This window comes from Sinocyclocheilus anshuiensis, unplaced genomic scaffold (genome assembly GCF_001515605.1).
Source record: "Sinocyclocheilus anshuiensis isolate Anshui unplaced genomic scaffold, SAMN03320099.WGS_v1.1 scaffold1365, whole genome shotgun sequence".
In the NCBI taxonomy this organism is placed as follows: domain Eukaryota; kingdom Metazoa; phylum Chordata; class Actinopteri; order Cypriniformes; family Cyprinidae; genus Sinocyclocheilus; species Sinocyclocheilus anshuiensis.
Window position 1 is genome coordinate 410,930 of NW_015551032.1, and position 19,248 is coordinate 430,177.

The following is a 19,248-nucleotide window of genomic DNA, read 5'->3' on the forward strand; positions in this document are numbered from 1 at the left end:
TACATCAGCTACTTGTGTCATTTAAATTTCATAATTCTAGTAAGGTTACTATGTAGATCAAGGGTTCACTTACTTATATGGAGCTAAATGAGCACATGGATAGACTAAATACTAAGAAAGAATGTACACACTCACTAAAATCAGCTTTTATTTACACAATCACAGACAAGAAGATAAAATGGTGAGACTGCAATTGAAATTCAGCCACATCCTGCTGTGATTGTAGCTCCCCAGATTGTGGTTTAGGTATCAGGTGACAGAACGTCCTCCTGGACAGCCACAGGCGCCAGAACCCTCCTATCTTAATGAAGATATCCAGACCACACATTCAAAATTCATGAAGTATAATGCCCCTTTAGGGCGCACATGCGTTTACTGAGTGTATGAGCAGGCAAAGTATATAGTGCTGAGAAAATCTTTGGCTAAATCTCAGTTAAATTTTCTCTTTGGTAATAGACTGCATGTCAGACTCAGGACTTTGAAGCAGGGTTTGACATCAGGGTATTACGCATGGAATGTGCCGAATATCAGGATCATGTGCCATGCTATTATAAACCTGACAATTTGAGTCTCAGCTCATGAGTTTCCTTTTTAATATATCATTATCTTGTATTCTTAACTCAAAGAGGACAACAGTGTTAAGCCACTCAGATGAGACCAAATAATTTTCTGCCATATAATTTTGGATTTGAAAGGTGTTTGCTTGGCCGTGAAAACTGTTCTGAATGCATTTCACTTTCTAGAAAGGCCAAACAGTGCCACATTAAATTAAACAATGAAAGCATTTTCAAAACGAAAATGTGAAGAATGTGAAGTTCTTTTTTGAACTAACACCTAGTTTTTAAAGCCTGATATTCCTAGCAAATAAAATCAACACAGAATTTTAAATAATTTCAATACATTGATATTATTGGCGTTATTTCCACTGAATTATAACTAAATTGACAGGTGCCATTATAAACAAGCACCATCAATTTGTTGCTTTTGCTTGTTTTGTTTTGTATATATATAAACAATGAAATAAAGAAAAAAAATCTCTTTGCAGAAGTGCATTAACTGGAGGGATTGCATAACTGCAGATATGAATGAGGTGTGTGCTGCTGCTCTCATTTTCTTGTCTTGATGAACTGTTGTCTCAGCAGTATCTTTAATTTAGTATTAGATGAACTGCAGTATAAACTCTATACAGTTTTAAAAAAGTCCTCTGTGACCATCCATAGCAGTTGGTACATGCCGTCTTGTTGAGCTGATGGTTTTGATGGGCTGGCATTCAGAGTTCAAGTGTTTTTGCTTCCTGTCAGATGTCCTAGTGAGTTTTTCCACTCTTTTTAGGAAAGAATAGAGTAGAAAAGGGTAGTCGAGGGGGTGAACACCTCAATCCACCCCTTTCATCCCCTTGCCCCACTTTCTCCTAAATTCGATAGGCTGGTGCAGAAACATGAGCATCACAACCTATTGGAAGGCACAGAAACAGAACAGCATGAGTACAGAAGTTTAACAACCTTAAGTTGCATGGCTCATAGGGATATTTCACACAAAAATGAATAAATAAATAACTTCTGTCATAATTTACTCACCCTCATGTTTTTCCAAACCTGTTTTATTTTCTTTCTTCTGTGGAACACAAAAGATATTCAGTGGAATCCAAAGCAGCACTGGACCCCACTGACTTTTCAAAATACTTTTTTTTTTTTTATGTTACACAGCGGGAAAAAAACGTTCGTAAATGAATTTTCATTTTTGGGTGTACTGGCCTTTCAAGTTGCTCTTACATGACATGTTGGTATACATGTATATAAATGCAACAGCAACTACATTAGTGAACTGTAAACACTTTCTTTGATTCATTAAGTAGAACATTGAAATCAACCAAACAAAGAAAGAAGTAAAATATGACTGAAGTAACTGAAATGTTTCTGTTCTCTACCTCAGTTCCCCATCTTCTTCTGTCGATCCAGGAATTTCTGCCGCCTGTCCATCGGAATCTCATCCAAGCTGATACCATGGTTGCTCGCCCTTTGTGGCAACATAAAGTTATCAACTCTCTACATTATAGACATCATATAGTGATGTACATACAGATAGAACTGGTTTCTTTCTTACTCAGGAGTAAGGTCTGGCGGTACAGGTAATGGCTTGTTGTATCCATCTCTCCCAACCAACCAGAATGTTTCCTCTACACCTTTACCCTGTTAGAGAATGACAGGAGCTCATATGATATTCTTCAAGACATTTTAAGCACAATACTGTATAGTGTCGTGTGTGATCCCAGGTTTCTTGGCAAATGCTAAAACATTTTCACCCTCACACTATTTTATTTATTTTGTGCAACAGAACAATTCTGTTATTTTTGTCATTTTGTTTCTCCTGGCTGGTGGAACGATCTTCCCACCCCTATCCGGAATGCTGAATCCCTGACAATTTTCAAGCGACAGCTGAAAACCCATCTCTTTCGAAGCTACTTGACTTCATCATAAAAAAAAAATAAAAAATAAAAAAAAATAAAAATTCTCTCTCTTTATTTATTCCTTCTCTTTCTAGCTTGTACTTATTTGAACAATGTCTAAGAACTTGGTATTACAACCACTTCCTGTGTCTGTTTGCCTCTTTAAGAAGAATCGCTTTATGTATCCCCCAATTGTAAGTCGCTTTGGATAAAAGCGTCTGCTAAATGACTAAATGTAAATGTAAATGTAAATGTTTCTGAAAGTCCTGAAGTGTAATTTCCATTAAATGAATTTCCATTAAATTAATTGTGTGTAATAACATTCTGTGGTGAAAATGATTGTGATGGAAATTTAGAACATTACATTTTTTTCCTTTCTTTTGTTAATTTTATGGCTAGCATTCAAGAGGCATTTGCCTTGATTTTTATCTTCACACAACATGTCTCATGTTCCATCTCAAGTGTGGTCTTCACTGACACTATTATCTTCTTGATAAACAAGGTCAACTTTTGATAAAAATGTATTAGGGACAACATTGTTCTGGAAATTGCACCAGAACTTTGGGACAGATGTAATTCTGGAAATATATATCTACTATATAATCATCACAACAGCTAATATTGAATTGGTTTATGATTATTTTACTATTTATGATGATCTGTTTAGACCATAGTTGTGCATATATAGTCATAAAAATGCCTGAACTGAAGAAACACCTGTCAGTGTGTGTATGTTTGTGTACCTTGAGCTCTGTCCTGCCCCTACTATCTATTTTGTAGCCAAGTTTGAGGCTGTTCAGGACATCAACAGTACTCTGGTTGACATGAATTCTGTAAGCTGTAGAAACAGGGACAGCAAAACAATGAAGAAAAACATAATAAATTAATTAATTATTGTTACAAATTGAACACCAATTGATAATTGCCCATACTGTTTTCTTGTGAATTAATACAGACTCAGGACATCAAGAACATATTACGCAGAATTCCCCTTGGATGTAATGACATATGAAACCACTAGATGGCAGTATGTCCAAGACTTCCTGGCTGTTCACTCTGAGCTAGTTAAAGCTGAAGCACTGAGCATATTACATCACTCAAGACACTTTCCGTTGCCTTCAGATAATCTGGACAACTGTGTTTTAGTCATTTCATTGTGTAGGTGAAATCACATAGCACTAGATGGCACAGTGCCACCAGATCCAGTCTGTATCCAGATCAGATGGTCACTGCAGTCACCCGGATCCAGTACGTATTCAGACCAGATGGTGGATCAGCACCTAGAAAGGACCTCCACAGCCCTGAAAGACAGCAGAGACCAGGACAACTAGATGAGCCCCAGATACAGATCCCCTGTAAAGACCTTGTCTCAGACGACCACCGGGACAAGACCACAGGAACCAGATGAGTCCTCTGCACAATGTGACATTGCTGCAGCCTGGAATTGAACTGCTGGTTTCGCCCGACTGAGCCTGGTTTCTCCCAAGGTTTTTTCTCCATTCTGTCACCGATGGAGTTTTGGTTCCTTGCCGCTGTCGCCTCTGGCTTGCTTAGTTGGGGACACTTCATTTCCAGCGATATCGTTGACTTGATTGCAAATGATTGCAAAGATACTATTTAAACTGAACTGAGCTGGATGATGATATCACTGAATTCAATGATGAACTGTCTTTAACTGAAAAATTAGTGTTTACTATTGTCATTTTGCATTATTGACACACTATTTTCCTAATTAATGCTGTTCAGTTGCTTTGACACAATCTGTATTGTTAAAAGCACTATATAAATAAAGGTGACTTGACTTGACTTGACTAGATGCGTGACCTTTGTGGCCTAATCTATGAAAACATCTTTAATCTTTCATTTAAAATTAATTTGAAACTGTCCGAATTTGAAAACAAACCCTTCTCGAACAATATGATAATATTTATAATAATAATTTTGAGGTGCTTCAACTATAAAATTCCCACTACAATTCAAAAGTTTGGGGTCAGTAAGATTTTTTGAAAGAACTCCCATTCGCTCACCTAACCTGCATTTGTTAGATAAAAATACAGTAAAACAGTAATATTATGAAATATTGCTTTTTTTATTTTAATATATCTAAAGATTTTATTTATTCCTACAATGGCAAAGCCATTACTCCAGTCTTAAGTGTCACATGATCCTTCAGAAATCATTCTAATATGAACTGTTCAACATTATTATGTTGTGCTGATTAATATTTTTGTGGAAACTGTAATACATTTTTCCAGGATTTATTGATGATTAGAACGTAAGAAAAAAGAACAGCATTTATTTGAAATAGAAATATTTTGTGATATTATAAATGTCTTTACTGTCACTTCCAATAAATGTAATGTATCCTAGTTGAATAAAAGTATTGATTAAAAATGTACTAACCAAACGTTTGGAATGTCAGTGTATATGTATATTTTTTTTAGGTATTGGCAACTTGTAATCATATTTCAAGACGTTTTTCCATGTTCATCAGCATGAAACGTTCTAAAGGTGAAGTCAATGTTCTGGGATAAATGTGGCAGACGGTCTGATTAAAGGTGAGACAGTTCAGGGTGATATCAGAGCCTGAGTTCTAAGAGGACATTAGCCTTAAAGCAGAATTTTCTTTCTAATTTGGCTTATACTCTTAAGAGCTTACAGGGAACTCTGCACTTTAAGCCCTCTGATCTTCTCACTGACATGCACTCACTGATCAGCACACACACACAAACTACTAACCACTGAGTTTTCAAGCTGATCCTTAGCCAGACAAATTCCTGGAATCACGACTTCAGAGACAGCCACAAGCGCTTACATTGTTACTATCAGACACGTGCTGATGTATATACAGTGGGTACGGAAAGTATTCAGACCCCCTTAAATTTTTCACTCTTTGTTATATTGCAGCCATTTGCTAAAATCATTTAAGTTAATTTTTTTTCCTCATTAATGTACACACAGCACCCCATATTGACAGAAAAACACAGAATCGTTGACATTTTTGCAGATTTATTAAAAAAGAAAAACTGAAATATCACATGGTCCTAAGTATTCAGACCCTTTGCTCAGTATTTAGTAGAAGCACCCTTTTGATCTAATACAGCCATGAGTCTTTTTGGGAAAGATGCAACAAGTTTTTCACACCTGGATTTGGGGATCCTCTGCCATTCCTCCTTGCAGATCCTCTCCAGTTCTGTCAGGTTGGATGGTAAACGTTGGTGGACAGCCATTTTTAGGTCTCTCCAGAGATGCTGGACCTGTCACATACACATGAATAGTAAGTTAGCACATTAGCAACTGCATAGAATTGCATGTTGAGTCAGACACACCTGTGTGAGCACCATGTGATCTCTGTTGAGTTGTAGGGTGGGGGAAAGAGCCAACGGCATGCTAACTAATTGGATGAATCTGTTAATTGGATGATGTCCGGGATTTACATTTCACTTGTTCTAGGAATACACAGCCATCAGAGGATCAAGTGTAAATACGTTTTTACATTTAGCACAATGTTCAGTTTGGTGATGTAAGGCAAGACCATCTTTGTCAATGAAAAGTACATCCACGGGAGTAATTATGTATTTGATTTTTAACTTTGTGAGATGATGCATTTAGTTTAAGGGTGTAAATTAAACTATATTCTGGCTCTCTTATGGCTTTGTTAGCTGTGTAGGGTTACAAGGCTGCTACAAAGTTTAACCGGCTACATTCAAAAGTTTGGGGTCAGTAAGATTTTTTTTTTTTAAATGTATACTTTTATTCAGCAAGTATGTATTAAATTAATCAAAAGTGACAGTAAAGACTTTAAAATTGTTACAAAAGATTTCTATTTCAAAGAAAAGCTGTTCTTAACTTTATAGCCATCAAAGAATCCTGAAAAATATATCATGGTTTCAACAACAAAAATATGAACTGTTCTCAACACTGATAAGAATTTTTTCTTGAGCACCAAATTGAACATATTAGAATGATTTCTGAATGGACTGATTTTGGAGTAATGGAGTAATGGCAGCTTTACTGTCACATGAATACATTACCTTTTAATATATAGTAAAAATAGTAATGATTTTGATCAAATAAAGAGCAAGAGACTTCTTTCAAAAACATGAAAACATTTCTTTCAGACCCCAAACTTTTGAATTTTCTTTGTATATGTGTCTGTGTGCTTTGTGCCATTCTTACCAGAATGGAGTCCAATGCGGATTTTGACTTTGACGTCAGGCATGTGATTCATTTTAAATGTTCCGATGCAGTGCAGAATGTCCAGAGACATGTTGGCCATCTCTGCTGCGTGACGGTTACCGTTACGGTTTGGAACCCCTGATGCCACCATGTACGCGTCACCAATAGTCTCTACCTGTTGATATATAATATTAAATGTTCCTTGTGAAATGCAAAACTGTTTGTATGCACCATAGATATTATCTCAAATTATCTCATATTATATAAGTCATTTATTATTTTCATTTATTCCATCACAAGATAAAAACCTTTAAAGAATGTCTTATTAAACGATTCACTCAAAGATCACTCTCAAAAGTCATCACTGGGTGTGTTAGCCTTTCAAAAGGTACTAATATATACACTTTAGGTACTAATATGAAACTTTACTGCACAAATATGCACCCTTTGATGTTAAATAGGGCACAAAGGTGTACCTTTTGAAAGGGTACCACCCAGTGACAGCTTTTGTAGCTTTTTTTTCTGAACTCAGCATTGATCATGAAAGAATCTACTCAATTTCCACAACAGTTTAAGTGAAAGATAAAAAAGCTCATGTAAACCTTGTAGACATCGTGGATTGCGATGATTCCATCAAAGTGTGTGTAGAGGTCGTTAAGCAGATCGACCACTTCGATAGGTTCACTCAGAGCAGAGATGGTGGTAAAACCCACAATATCACTGAAATACAGTGTGACATCTGAAAAGTGCTCCGGCTTCACTGGCTTCCCTGTCTTTAAAGCCAAGGCCACAGATCTGGAAGACAGAATGGCCTTATAAGAAACAAAAGGAATGTGAAAAGATATCTGAACATCTGAAGTGGGACTCACTTGGGCAGCATCTGGGCTAGAAGAGCATCAGTTTTCTGACGCTCTACCTCTAGTTCTTCAGTCCTTTCTCGGATCAGATCCTCCAGGTTTGAGGAGTACTGCTCCAGCATCCTTAACATTGAGTCAATTATATTTGTCTTCTTTCCCTTGTTCACATTCTTAAACTGCAAGTTAGAAAAAAAGGGACAGAAAACAGGAGATTTTGTTTTGTTTTTCCCTTGTATATTTTATATAGTGAATATTTTTGCTTTTTATTTTTCCTGGAAGAAAAGTCTTTATGTTTGTTTATTTGCTTTCTTTTTTAATGCCATGCATTGACAATAATGCAAAATTTTACCTTTGTCTATGTGTGTGTGTGTGTGTGTGTGTATGTGTGTACCTGGTATTTATCACGTTATGGGGACCAAATGTCCCCACAAGGATAGTAATACTAGTATATGTTGACCTTGTGGGGACATTTTTGAGGTCCCCATGAGGAAACAAGCTTATAAATCATACAGAATGAGTTTTTTTGAGAAAGCAAAAATGCACAAAGTTTCCTGTAAGGGGTAGGTTTAGGGGTAGGGTTGGTGTAGGGCAATAGCACATACAGTTTGTACAGTATAAAAACCATTACGCCTAAGGAATGTCCCCATAAAACATGGAAACACAACGTGTGTGTGTGTGTGTGCTTGAGAGAGAGAAAGAGGGTGTACCTGTCTAAAGATCTCCTCAAACGTGGGTCTCTTGTCAGGCTCCTCACTCCAGGCCTGCTTCATGATCTGAATCACCTCCAGCGGCGCTTCATCCACAGACACAGTGGGTCGGCACAGCGGTGGAGGAGAGCACACCTTATCTATGATTTCTGCACACAGAGATACACAACTTGAGTATTCACAACTTAGAACACTGTATTCATATCTGAATTGCTCCAAACCAACTCCATTAAATCATTGCCATCTTTAGTTTGTCTATTAACTGGGTGAAAACCTGAGTGGTATGTGATAATGTATTGGTATGTGAGGGTGTCTAACCTTCAGGAGGCATATCCAACATGCCGAAGGGTGCACAGCGAGAGATCACCTCCTGCATGATAATAGCAAAGCTGTATATATCAGCTGGATACGTCCCCTTCTTCTTCAGTTTAGGACTGCGCAGGATCTCTGGAGCTGTCCAAAATTGATCTGTACCAAATATACACAGATCAGAGTCCGAAAGTCTGAATATGCAAAAATAAGCAAGATGAGAGGAGATAATGAGAGCCTCTATGTCCTGTTTCTCATCGCGTGATTTAGCAATTTCCACGTGTATTACACGTACCCGCTGGTTTGGTGTCCTCCAGGATGATGTTTTGAGAGTTGATGATTTCATTTAAGCCATAATCCGTAACCTTCAGGACAAACCGACCATCTACCACACAGTTCCTTGACTTCAGGCGTCCATGAATGATCCCACGATTATGCAAGTACTTCATTGCCTGATAGGAAAAGATAAAAAGGCATTAGAAGGACAGTGACAGAGAAGTATGAGGAGATGGGAGCAGGTGACATCCTTGACAGTTCATTAGTTAACAGCCAGTCATTCTTTACCACATTTTCATCCATATCTTCATCTTCTTACTGAGCTGTTTTTACTTATCCGTTCATCTATGCTTTCATTCAACCCTTTGCTAATTGAACTAGTCTACCTTCTCAATTCCTCACCCTGATCAGGTCAAGAAGAAGAGAGGATTTGAACATCCAGTCCAGTCTCATTTCCTCATTGTTGAGCAGGTCTTCCAGGCTGCCTCTGGTGCAATGCTCCGTAACAACGCCAAATATGCCAGTATCCAAGAACAGACCCAGAAACAGGTTCAGATTCTCATGACGCATGTCTCTCAGCTAGAGTGAGGGAAGAGGGGGACAAGCAGAAGCAAAAAAGGTACAGAAGACAGGGTGGGAAGGTGAGTATAGTGTTCAGTTTTCGTTTCAAAACCGGTCCACAACTTGTAAGCTAAATAATACTTTCATTCACTTATCTCTTACCTTGATAAAGATGGTCTGAGTGCTGTCACTGATTTCTGAAACAGAATCTCCACAAGGGCATTTCTTCAGCCAGACCCAGTCACCCTGACAACACAGGATAATACAACTCAACACATCTCCACAGGCTCACACAGAATCGCATGACCTTGTTTTTCAACTTTTCTGCACCAAATTTAGAGGAGAATATGCAGAATTTTATGGATTTCATTTAAATAAGATAAATGGTTTAAATAGAGTTTAGAGAACTACACTTTTATTCGTACTTTGGTTTTATTGAAAATAATGATACTGTTATGTCTATAACATAATATAATTTACTTAGTATAATGTGCAGTTTTATAAACAAACATGCAAAGAGCAAGTGATGTGTAGAATTTTGTGAAAGTTCTGCAGAGCTTTACGCAGATTCTGCACAGTACTAATACTTTTCTACAACAGCCGATGTACAAACAATGGCTGTATGTTGTTCATATTAATATACAGGTTACTTTATACTACATTCCTCTAATTTGATTGTTAATGTAGTTTGCCTGCAGTGATGAACAGGTTTTTGAAAGTTGAAACATCAGCTTTTGTTTTCATTAGTGAGCGTGGAGCGAGAAATGGAAAACCTAATGAAAGCTTATTTCCGCCATGGAATAAAAAAATAAAAAAAGTAATTGCAACTTTTAAACTCACAGTTCTGACTTTTTTTCCTTAGAGTTCTGAGTTTATGTCTCACAATTCAGACTATTTTTTTTGCACGATATAAACTTGCAATTCTGAGAAAAAAAGTCTGATTTTAAGATGTTTACTTGCAATTGCCAGTTTTAAAGTGGCAATTGTGAGTTTATAACTGCCAATGTAAGATAGAAACTCTCAATTCTGAGGAGAAATAAACAAACTGTGAGTTATAAACTTGCAAATTGTGAGGAAAGCAAGCCAGAATTGTGAGATAAAATTATTTTAAATATTTTTTTTACTCCTTGCACTGAGGAGTTTATATCTGTCAATTCTTAGTTTATATACATAAACTTTACTTAGAAAAATACATAAACTAACTGGTTGAATTTTGTCTGAAAAGTTATTTCATATTAACTTACCGTTTATTTAATTGTCTTATAAGACCAATGCCACTCTTGGAATCATGTTGTTGTACTGAATATCAGCAAGACTGTTTTTACCTTCTGGTATTCAGTACTTCTGGTATTTAGTACCAAAACACTATGCTAACAACTTACCAAATTGTATCTATGTCTGTACACAAAAAAGCACAAATTTCACACACCTCAAAAACAGCAACATTGGACGTTTCAGGAGTTGACGTAATGTAACTGCGACCTGAAACTGAGTGGTGAGGGGTTTTAACATCTAGTTGACTCTTCACCATACTCTCCTCATTCAGCTTCTACAGAGAGAATGGAGAGAAATTGAAAATGTGAGAGACAGACAAAAACCTAAGCGAGAGAGAGTAAGTCCTATTTAGTATCATCACACATGCAGCAGAGTACACACTAAAAATTATATTAAATCAATTTAAATTATTACTATACTTTCTTCATTCAGCTTCTACACACACACACACACACACACACACACAGAGAGAGAAATGGACAGTGAGAGAGACAAATATAAAATCTATGAGCAAGACAGAGAGAGAGAAAGGAAGAGAGAGCATTTGTGACTGACCCTCCTGCTGAGTGTGGTGTTGATGAAGACCAAGTCATCCAGTGTCAGTACTATCTTAGTGGGGCTTCCAATTCCACCTCCACCAAATGCTCCTAATATCCCCTGCCCATGTTTCCTGGACACACACACACATACACACACACACACACACACACACACACACATACATATGCTTATTTGTTTATCAGTAATACAATAAACTGATTCAATACATGATGGTTTGCTGCAACTCAAGCAATTCAATTCATACCTTATATGGAGAAAACATACATCTGCTCCACTTATCAACACACAGAACAAGAGAAGGAGGAAGAAAAGGGTCACTCCATCCAAGCCTGCAATGAAAGGGAAAGAACGACAGACAGAATCAGTGGTGATGTTGATGCTTTTAAATATATTGTAATAAAATTGATGTTGTACAAGAATTTCTGCTTTCTCACCTCCACTACAAGCGACGTAAGGACTGAACCAACAGTTTGAGTCAGTGCTCGGAGACGCTCCAGCAAAATGAATCGATTTCCCCAAGTACTTCAACCCTCCATATTTCCCATACGTGTGTGGTGCTTCCAGGGTGTGAGTGCGGTGTAGGCTGGACCCAGAGCCATCTGAATCCAGGACAGCGTAGCGGGCCTGCATTCCTTCTCCATCAGTGCCTGCCGATATCCGCTGGTTAAAGCCATTGAATTCAAATCCACCCTCGTTTTTAACCAGTGCATCACCCAATACCCAGCGTCCTCCACTCGCAACTCGGCTCTGCTCTGCAGCCATGGCTGTATAATAGAGCATGTTATAGATGGTCCCAAAGAATGGAGAAACCTGCCAAGAAAGAAAATAAAATCCACAAAAATAGAACAAATAAGACCATGATTGGGATTTTAAAATTGTTCTCAAACTAAGAAAATGTAATAATAAAATAATAAAAGTAAAAATATTTTTATTAGTAGTTTTAATAGTATTATTTCGATACTATTATAGTTTTTACTCATTTTTAAATTTGTTTTTATTTTTGTATTTAATTTTAATTGTACTTTTAGTAATTTTGTTGTGTTTTTTAATCATTTTTAATTTTAGCTATTATAGTTATACTAAATGAAAATGAGAAATGTTGCCTTTGCAGCTAGCTGTTTTTAAATATTTTCAGTTACAATTTCAGTTAACATTTAGTTTTATTTCAAGTAAAAAAAAAAAAAAAAAGGTTTTATTTGTAGTGAATCATGTTTTATGAGAATCATTTAGAGACAAATACACAACTGAGTTAAACATCAACCTGAAAATGTCTTATTGTACACAAATTACATAAATATTAAATATATAACGCTAAAATCTGGCTTTTGGAATGATAAAAACATCTAAACTCACTACTATGACAAAGATGCTTTCTACATAACTATAGCTTTTGCTTTTGCTATCCCCACCCCTATAATGCTTGTTTAGAATGATACCTCTAATTCTAAAACACTAAGGCAAGTTCAGACCGATTGTGTTACCTCTTCAGCTGGTGTGCTGGTACGGACGTCATAGGATTCCTGTGCTGCACTAAAGGCCTCATAGAAGTTTTGTTCCCCTTGGTCCATGGTTATTGTCAAGACCCCATCATATGCTCGTCGCAGTTTAGTGTCATTGGCCAGGACTGGATAGTTCGCATTTTTATATGGCAATGAATACAGCAGTGTGTCATATGGAATGAAGATGTACCCTCGGTCAATCATTCTCATGTCCATTGCTGTGGTTAGCAACTTATACTGTTCCTCTCCACCAATCAGAACAGAGTGCATGCACATGATGACAACTGCACACAGAAAATGAAGAGGGAGGAATAAGAATGGGGGAATGGGAAAACAGGATTGAGGAATAAATGAAAGGATTAAGTTAAAGTTAATAATTATTAAAACACAATGAGAGCCATCACACAATATGATACAATCTAAAAAAATGGTGCTAACTAGCACTAAAAGTGGTGCATTGGCTCGTAATCATAAGGGAACCACTTTTAGTGCTATATAGCACCTATCTTTAAAGGTGCTATACAGCAGCTTTGTCAAATGGTGCTATGTAGAACCATAAGAGAAACCCTATTCACCTCCTTAGATTTTAGATATGTTACTCCACTCTCATATGTTTATGAATGGGAATTTACTACAGTGGCAAAAGCTGAATCACTTTTATGCTTTTCTGAGGTCAAAAAGTCTTGTGTGGGGGCCCTTTTTCCTTGTATTTTAATGTGGGTTTTTTGAAATCCTTTTCCCAACTTAACTAGAGACTAGAGAGTTAGAGAACCTTTAAAGAACTATACAGGGGCTTCTTTGTATGGCAGTGGTGCTATATAGCACTTTAACCCCCCCAAAGAACCGCTGAAGAACCTATTTTTTCTCATTAATATTTATTAAGTGCCTGCCCTAATTTGTATATCACTGTCACAGAAGGGGACACTAAAAGTCCATTTAAATTTTATTAAAATATTTAAATAAAATGAAATATAATACAATACAGATATATTTAATTATATCTCAGTATACCTGAGGATATAGAAGTAGATCATATCAAATTAAACGAATAACAATTATTTTGTCGTCTCTTTTTATTTCTCATTTTTGTTAAATGAGTAACACTGCAAAAAAATTTTTTTAAGTTGTAAACAAAACAAAGCTTATTAGAGTGTTTCGCTAAATTTTCAGTCTTTATACTTCAAAATTTCATGTTTAATTCAATGTGTTACATGCCAATTCTTTGTAATTATTTGTGAAATTTACTAGCAATTTCTGAGTAAAAATTCTACACCAATTTTTTATTCAGTGTTGCTGAGCATTTTAAATTAATATTTGCATTTTTAAACTTAATTCATAGAACTCACCCCTCACTCGATCGGTCTCCTGTATTGTCTTCAGGGCTCGCCGTGGCCCCTCCTTGTCACTTTTATGCTTTTCTGAGGTCAAAAAGTCTTGTGTGGGGGCCCTTTTTCCTTGTATTTTAATGTGGGTTTTTTGAAATCCTTTTCCCAACTTAACTAGAGACTAGAGAGTTAGAGAACCTTTAAAGAACTATACAGGGGCTTCTTTGTATGGCAGTGGTGCTATATAGCACTTTAACCACCCCAAAGAACCGCTGAAGAACCTATTTTTTCTCATTAATATTTATTAAGTGCCTGCCCTAATTTGTATATCACTGTCACAGAAGGGGACACTAAAAGTCCATTTAAATTTTATTAAAATATTTAAATAAAATGAAATATAATACAATACAGATATATTTAATTATATCTCAGTATACCTGAGGATATAGAAGTAGATCATATCAAATTAAACGAATAACAATTATTTTGTCGTCTCTTTTTATTTCTCATTTTTGTTAAATGAGTAACACTGCAAAAAAATGTTTTTAAGTTGTAAACAAAACAAAGCTTATTAGAGTGTTTTGCTAAATTTTCAGTCTTTATACTTCAAAATTTCATGTTTAATTCAATGTGTTACATGCCAATTCTTTGTAATTATTTGTGAAATTTACTAGCAATTTCTGAGTAAAAATTCTACACCAATTTTTTATTCAGTGTTGCTGAGCATTTTAAATTAATATTTGCATTTTTAAACTTAATTCATAGAACTCACCCCTCACTCGATCGGTCTCCTGTATTGTCTTCAGGGCTCGCCGTGGCCCCTCCTTGTCCATTTCCATGGTAACAACCACGCCAACTTGCAGACCAAGAGCACGCAGGGATTCTGCAAGTTCATGCCCAGTCGCCTCCCACATGTCGTTCTCCGCTGTTATAATCCCAACATGTGCCCAGCGGAAAAAGCGCAGCACAGAGAAGAGCACACGAGAAGACAACGGGAGCGGCCGCAGAAAGGTGGGGTACATTCCCTCATCCATGTCAGCCTTCAGACAAGCCCAGGACAGGATGCCCTTGTTCCAATTCTTTGCCAGGAGTGTAGCAGCAGTGCAGTAGCCAGGGTTTGCCGGTCCAAGAAAGGCCGAACCGTAGCCCTCCAGCTCGGCAAATCGTGCCAGCGCTTTCGAGCTTGAGCAATCCTCATTAATTAGTGTGTAATCATACCAGTAGCCTTTGTTAAGGTCGGGGTCTTTGTTTATTCGGCTCATAGCTAATCGTGCAGCCAGGTCTGGCAGGGCTTTGGAGTACATGGGGTCACACGTCCACGGTCCTACGATGGAGATTTTGAAGGTGGTGCCCCAGGCCTCACAGGGCAAGTATGATAGCATGACTAGAGGAAGGAGAAAACAGTTCCCCCACCAGCTGTGGCTGCGGAGCACTGGGGTCGAGGACACTGGACTCGATGAGCCATCGGGGTTTTTTGCTTTTTGCTTTGAGGTTTGTTTTCGTCGTCTCTTTCCAGCAAAGGACTGTTGCCATCGTGGGTGGTGGGACTGGCAAAGAAAGCTAGAGTTTCTGTGGTCATCCATTTTAATTTTGTTTTACTGTTAATTGTCAGGGACACTGAAAGAACAGGTAGCACTGAGAGATGTTGTGTTGTATTGTGTGAATATTTTGTTAGCGACAGTATAAAGGCTGATAAAACACACACGCAAAACACCCAGCTCTCGATTTGGGTTCTACCCACCGAGGGGCACTAGCCCAAAACTATTGCACAATAACCAGCCATCACTGTCTCTTTTAGAGATGGAGCAAATGTGTGCAGTTGTATTTGAGAGAAACAACATATAAGGGTTTGGTGAATGAGAGGGAAAGAGGGGGGAAAAAGACAAGGGATGAAAACAGAGCAGAAAAAGTTAGTATTTTTTTATATTGGAATATTAATATACAATACATTGCATATCTTTTTACCATAGTTTACTATATGTAGTAGTGATGTGAGAGTAAGAGTGGCTCAAACATCAGCATAAGGGTCATATAATTAATTATGGTACCAAGGTCATTAGTGCAATAGTGCTATACTGCATTTAAAAAGTTGGGGGTCAGTAAGATTTTTTTAAATGTATTTTATTTTATTTAATACCTAACACTTAATAAAGACTTTTACATTATTACAAAAAAAATGTATATTTAGAAAAATTACATCCATCAAATAATAGTGAAAAAAAAGTTACACAGTTCCGATAAAAATATTCAGCAGCACAACTGCTTTCAACACTGATAACAATATGAGATGTTTCTTGAGCAGCAAATCAGCATATTAGAATGATTTCTGAAGGATCATGTGACACTGAAGACTGGAGTAATGATGCTGAAAATTCAGCTTTGCAGTCACAGGAATAAATCACAACGAATCAAAATATAAAACAGTTATTTTAAATTGTAACAATATTTCACAATATACTGTTTTTAATCAAATAAATGCAGCCTTGATGTTCATAAGAAACATCTTTCAAAAGCATAATAAAATCTTACCAACCCCAAACTTTCAAACGGCAGCATTAATTAAAGCTAAAAAAAAATAAAATAAAAAATAAAATGAATAAAAACTTTTTCTATGATAGTACTGAAGCCCATTTCTGCCTCAGAGTAAAACGTATTAGGACTTTATTTCTCATAATTGTCACTTTATATCTTACAATGTGACTTCAAATCTTATTTTAAACTTTATCTCACAATTATCTTTTCATTTTTTTACTTTGAGGCTGAAACAGTTATCTAGTCTGGATGATGTTTAGCAAAGATAAAATATATTTATACTTTCGTATTTGTTTGTTTTAATATAATTTTCTTCTTTTCAGAGAGGCAATCCTCAATTAAATAAGTAAATGTTGTTTGCTAATAAGAGTTTTGTTCTTCAACCCTCTTATCATACTGTCCTTTAGAGACCTGATATTTGACTCCAGGCTTGGTCTGATCAGCTGACCAGCCACATCCTCACCTGACTCATGTGCCATCTGTGTTTAAAGGTAGAGTTGGGGTGAAATGTCACATGACTTGTACCAGGCTGTCTGCCATTCCTCCCTCTCCCTCTATCCATTGCTCAGCAAGCAGCAAGCAGATTACAATTAAAGGGCTCTGCCTTCATTAGCCCTGGCCATAATAACTGCCAAATAACGTGAGGCTTAATCAATCTTAATCTTAATCAACCATATCTCTTTACACCATCATCACTCTATTGACCTGTCAAAAGAGTTTTGTTCTTCTATGTTTTTCTTTGTTCTCCACCCTCTAATCCATGTCTTCAACATTCTGTCTGACTTCTGTATAAATGTCCTGCCTACCCCCTCACTTCTTAACCTCTAGGTCTGGCTTGCTCTCTTTCTTTGGACCTTTAGCCAGTTCTGAAATAACTCAGGATTACAGAGGATTGCACGGGACCTTGCTATCAGACTCACGCTACTGTGTACTGTGTTTGAGAGCTTTACTGTCTGTGATATTAGAGCTCCCCATTTATTCAGTCAATTTTTATGTACGGCATTACAGCACAGTAGTTTTATCAGCTAAAGGAATTTCACATTTTTGGGCTTTATACAGTCTGCTTAAATATTTAATTTGTAGTATATAAATCTGTAAATCTAGTGATATAGCTACTGTGGTACAACAATATGGTTATATCAGCTGCATGAACAAGCTAAAGGCTGCCATCTCATACAGTTTTCAAATCTCTCGAGATATTCCTCCTTACTAAGAAAATTACTAATGTAAGTGTTTTAGGTTAAGGTTGTATTTTGCTATTGCATTCAAAGGGGATGTCCTGTTAAATAAATGCGCCAGTGTTAGCTGATAGTTGGCTGCTTGAAATGAACATGGATCACATTTTGTGTTCTTTCTCGTGGATATTAAGCTACTTATTGAAATTATAGCTATCGTCATAAAGAAATCTGAATATTGGAAGGTTTTAATAGCCGTCTAATCAAAACCACCTTTCTTCTAATAGTCAGTAATATATGAAATACATGCAGTTCATTCAAGTTTACTGTAACTTTGTGATGTCACATTATTTCAGCATTAGTACTAAAGACCACTAAACTGGTACATTTTTGGCATTTATGTATGTATAAAGTATCTAATGTGTTTAGACGTGAAGTGACTGAACATTACAGTAAATGGACAATACTATTTCAATAATATCTCTTTATCAACAAAGACTCATATCTTTGAACGTTAAGCTAACTGAGACTTGTTATAGCACTTGCATATCTCTTTTGTTGATTTTGATTGCTTCCATTGTCCTCATTTGTAAGTCGCTTTGGATAAAAGCGTCTGCTAAATGACTAAATGTAAATGAATGTTGTTGAATGTTAGCTGAGTTAGCATAAGTAGCAATTGACATCATTTGATACAGGCAGACATTTCATTAAGTAGGACCAATAAAATTAGGTAGTGTAAATTACATTGAATTTTGATGTGTAAAGAAATAATAATAATATAATGAAATTAATTGTGAAGTTTAATACATCCAATACTAAAATAAAACAATACATTTATATTGAAACAAAATTATTTTTCTAACTCTAATACAAAGTAAAAAAAAATATATATATTTCTAGTTATGTTGTAACAACCTAAGAATACTCAGCATCCCTCAGGGAAGTCCTAATTGTCTAAGCCTCAGGGACTACTCTAGCAAATTCAATATTGAAAACTACTGTTACCCTTAATAAAGGATTGTAAATAAAAGAGCAAAAGATCAGCTAACCTGGCAAGTGTGGCTAATTGAGAGCCATGATGAGTTCTCATCCCATTAGAACACAGAGAGTCTGAGAAGAACCAGAGGGGGACCAGAACCGCACTCCCACAGAGGAAATAGTAATAAGAAATAAAAAATCCAAATAAAAAATTTTAAAGTCCAGACCGAAGGTGGAGAAAAGACAGATATTCCATGTCAAAACAGATCATAAAAAAAAAACTTAAAAAAAAATGTCCTTTTGTCTTATCGTCTTTGAAAAGCATAGTATAAAAAATATAGATGTAGAAATCCACCTTTCTCTTTTTAAAATGGAGAGGTGATCTTTGGTTTGTGGTCCCTGGAGGTTGGAGGCCCTCTGTTGGACTGAGTCCTGCCCCAATCTGGAGAGCTTACTGGGGGAAGCCACTGGAACAAGAGCCTCTCTGAGTCCTGGGTCTTACTGGGAATAAGCAGATTTACAAAGAGAGAGAGACGGCAAGAGACAAGGAACGAGCAGAGGAGAAAGG

General features: G+C 36.6%; 1 protein-coding gene across 1 annotated transcript; it reads right to left on the minus strand.

Annotated features, from left to right (window-relative positions):
- Positions 1–1,927: 1,927 nt before the first annotated feature.
- On the minus strand, positions 1,928–19,248 carry LOC107661246 (retinal guanylyl cyclase 2-like). Its single transcript, XM_016450746.1, has 18 exons — positions 18,752–19,248; positions 14,768–15,786; positions 12,653–12,954; positions 11,606–11,981; positions 11,416–11,500; positions 11,166–11,280; positions 10,765–10,884; positions 9,498–9,581; positions 9,177–9,353; positions 8,794–8,950; positions 8,508–8,657; positions 8,190–8,338; positions 7,495–7,658; positions 7,228–7,420; positions 6,605–6,800; positions 3,190–3,284; positions 2,104–2,189; positions 1,928–2,016 (listed from the first exon to the last, which is right to left on the minus strand). The coding sequence occupies exons 2-18, from the start codon at positions 15,576–15,578 to the stop codon at positions 1,929–1,931; spliced, it is 3,348 nt and encodes a 1,115-aa protein (XP_016306232.1). The 5' UTR covers positions 15,579–15,786; positions 18,752–19,248; the 3' UTR covers position 1,928.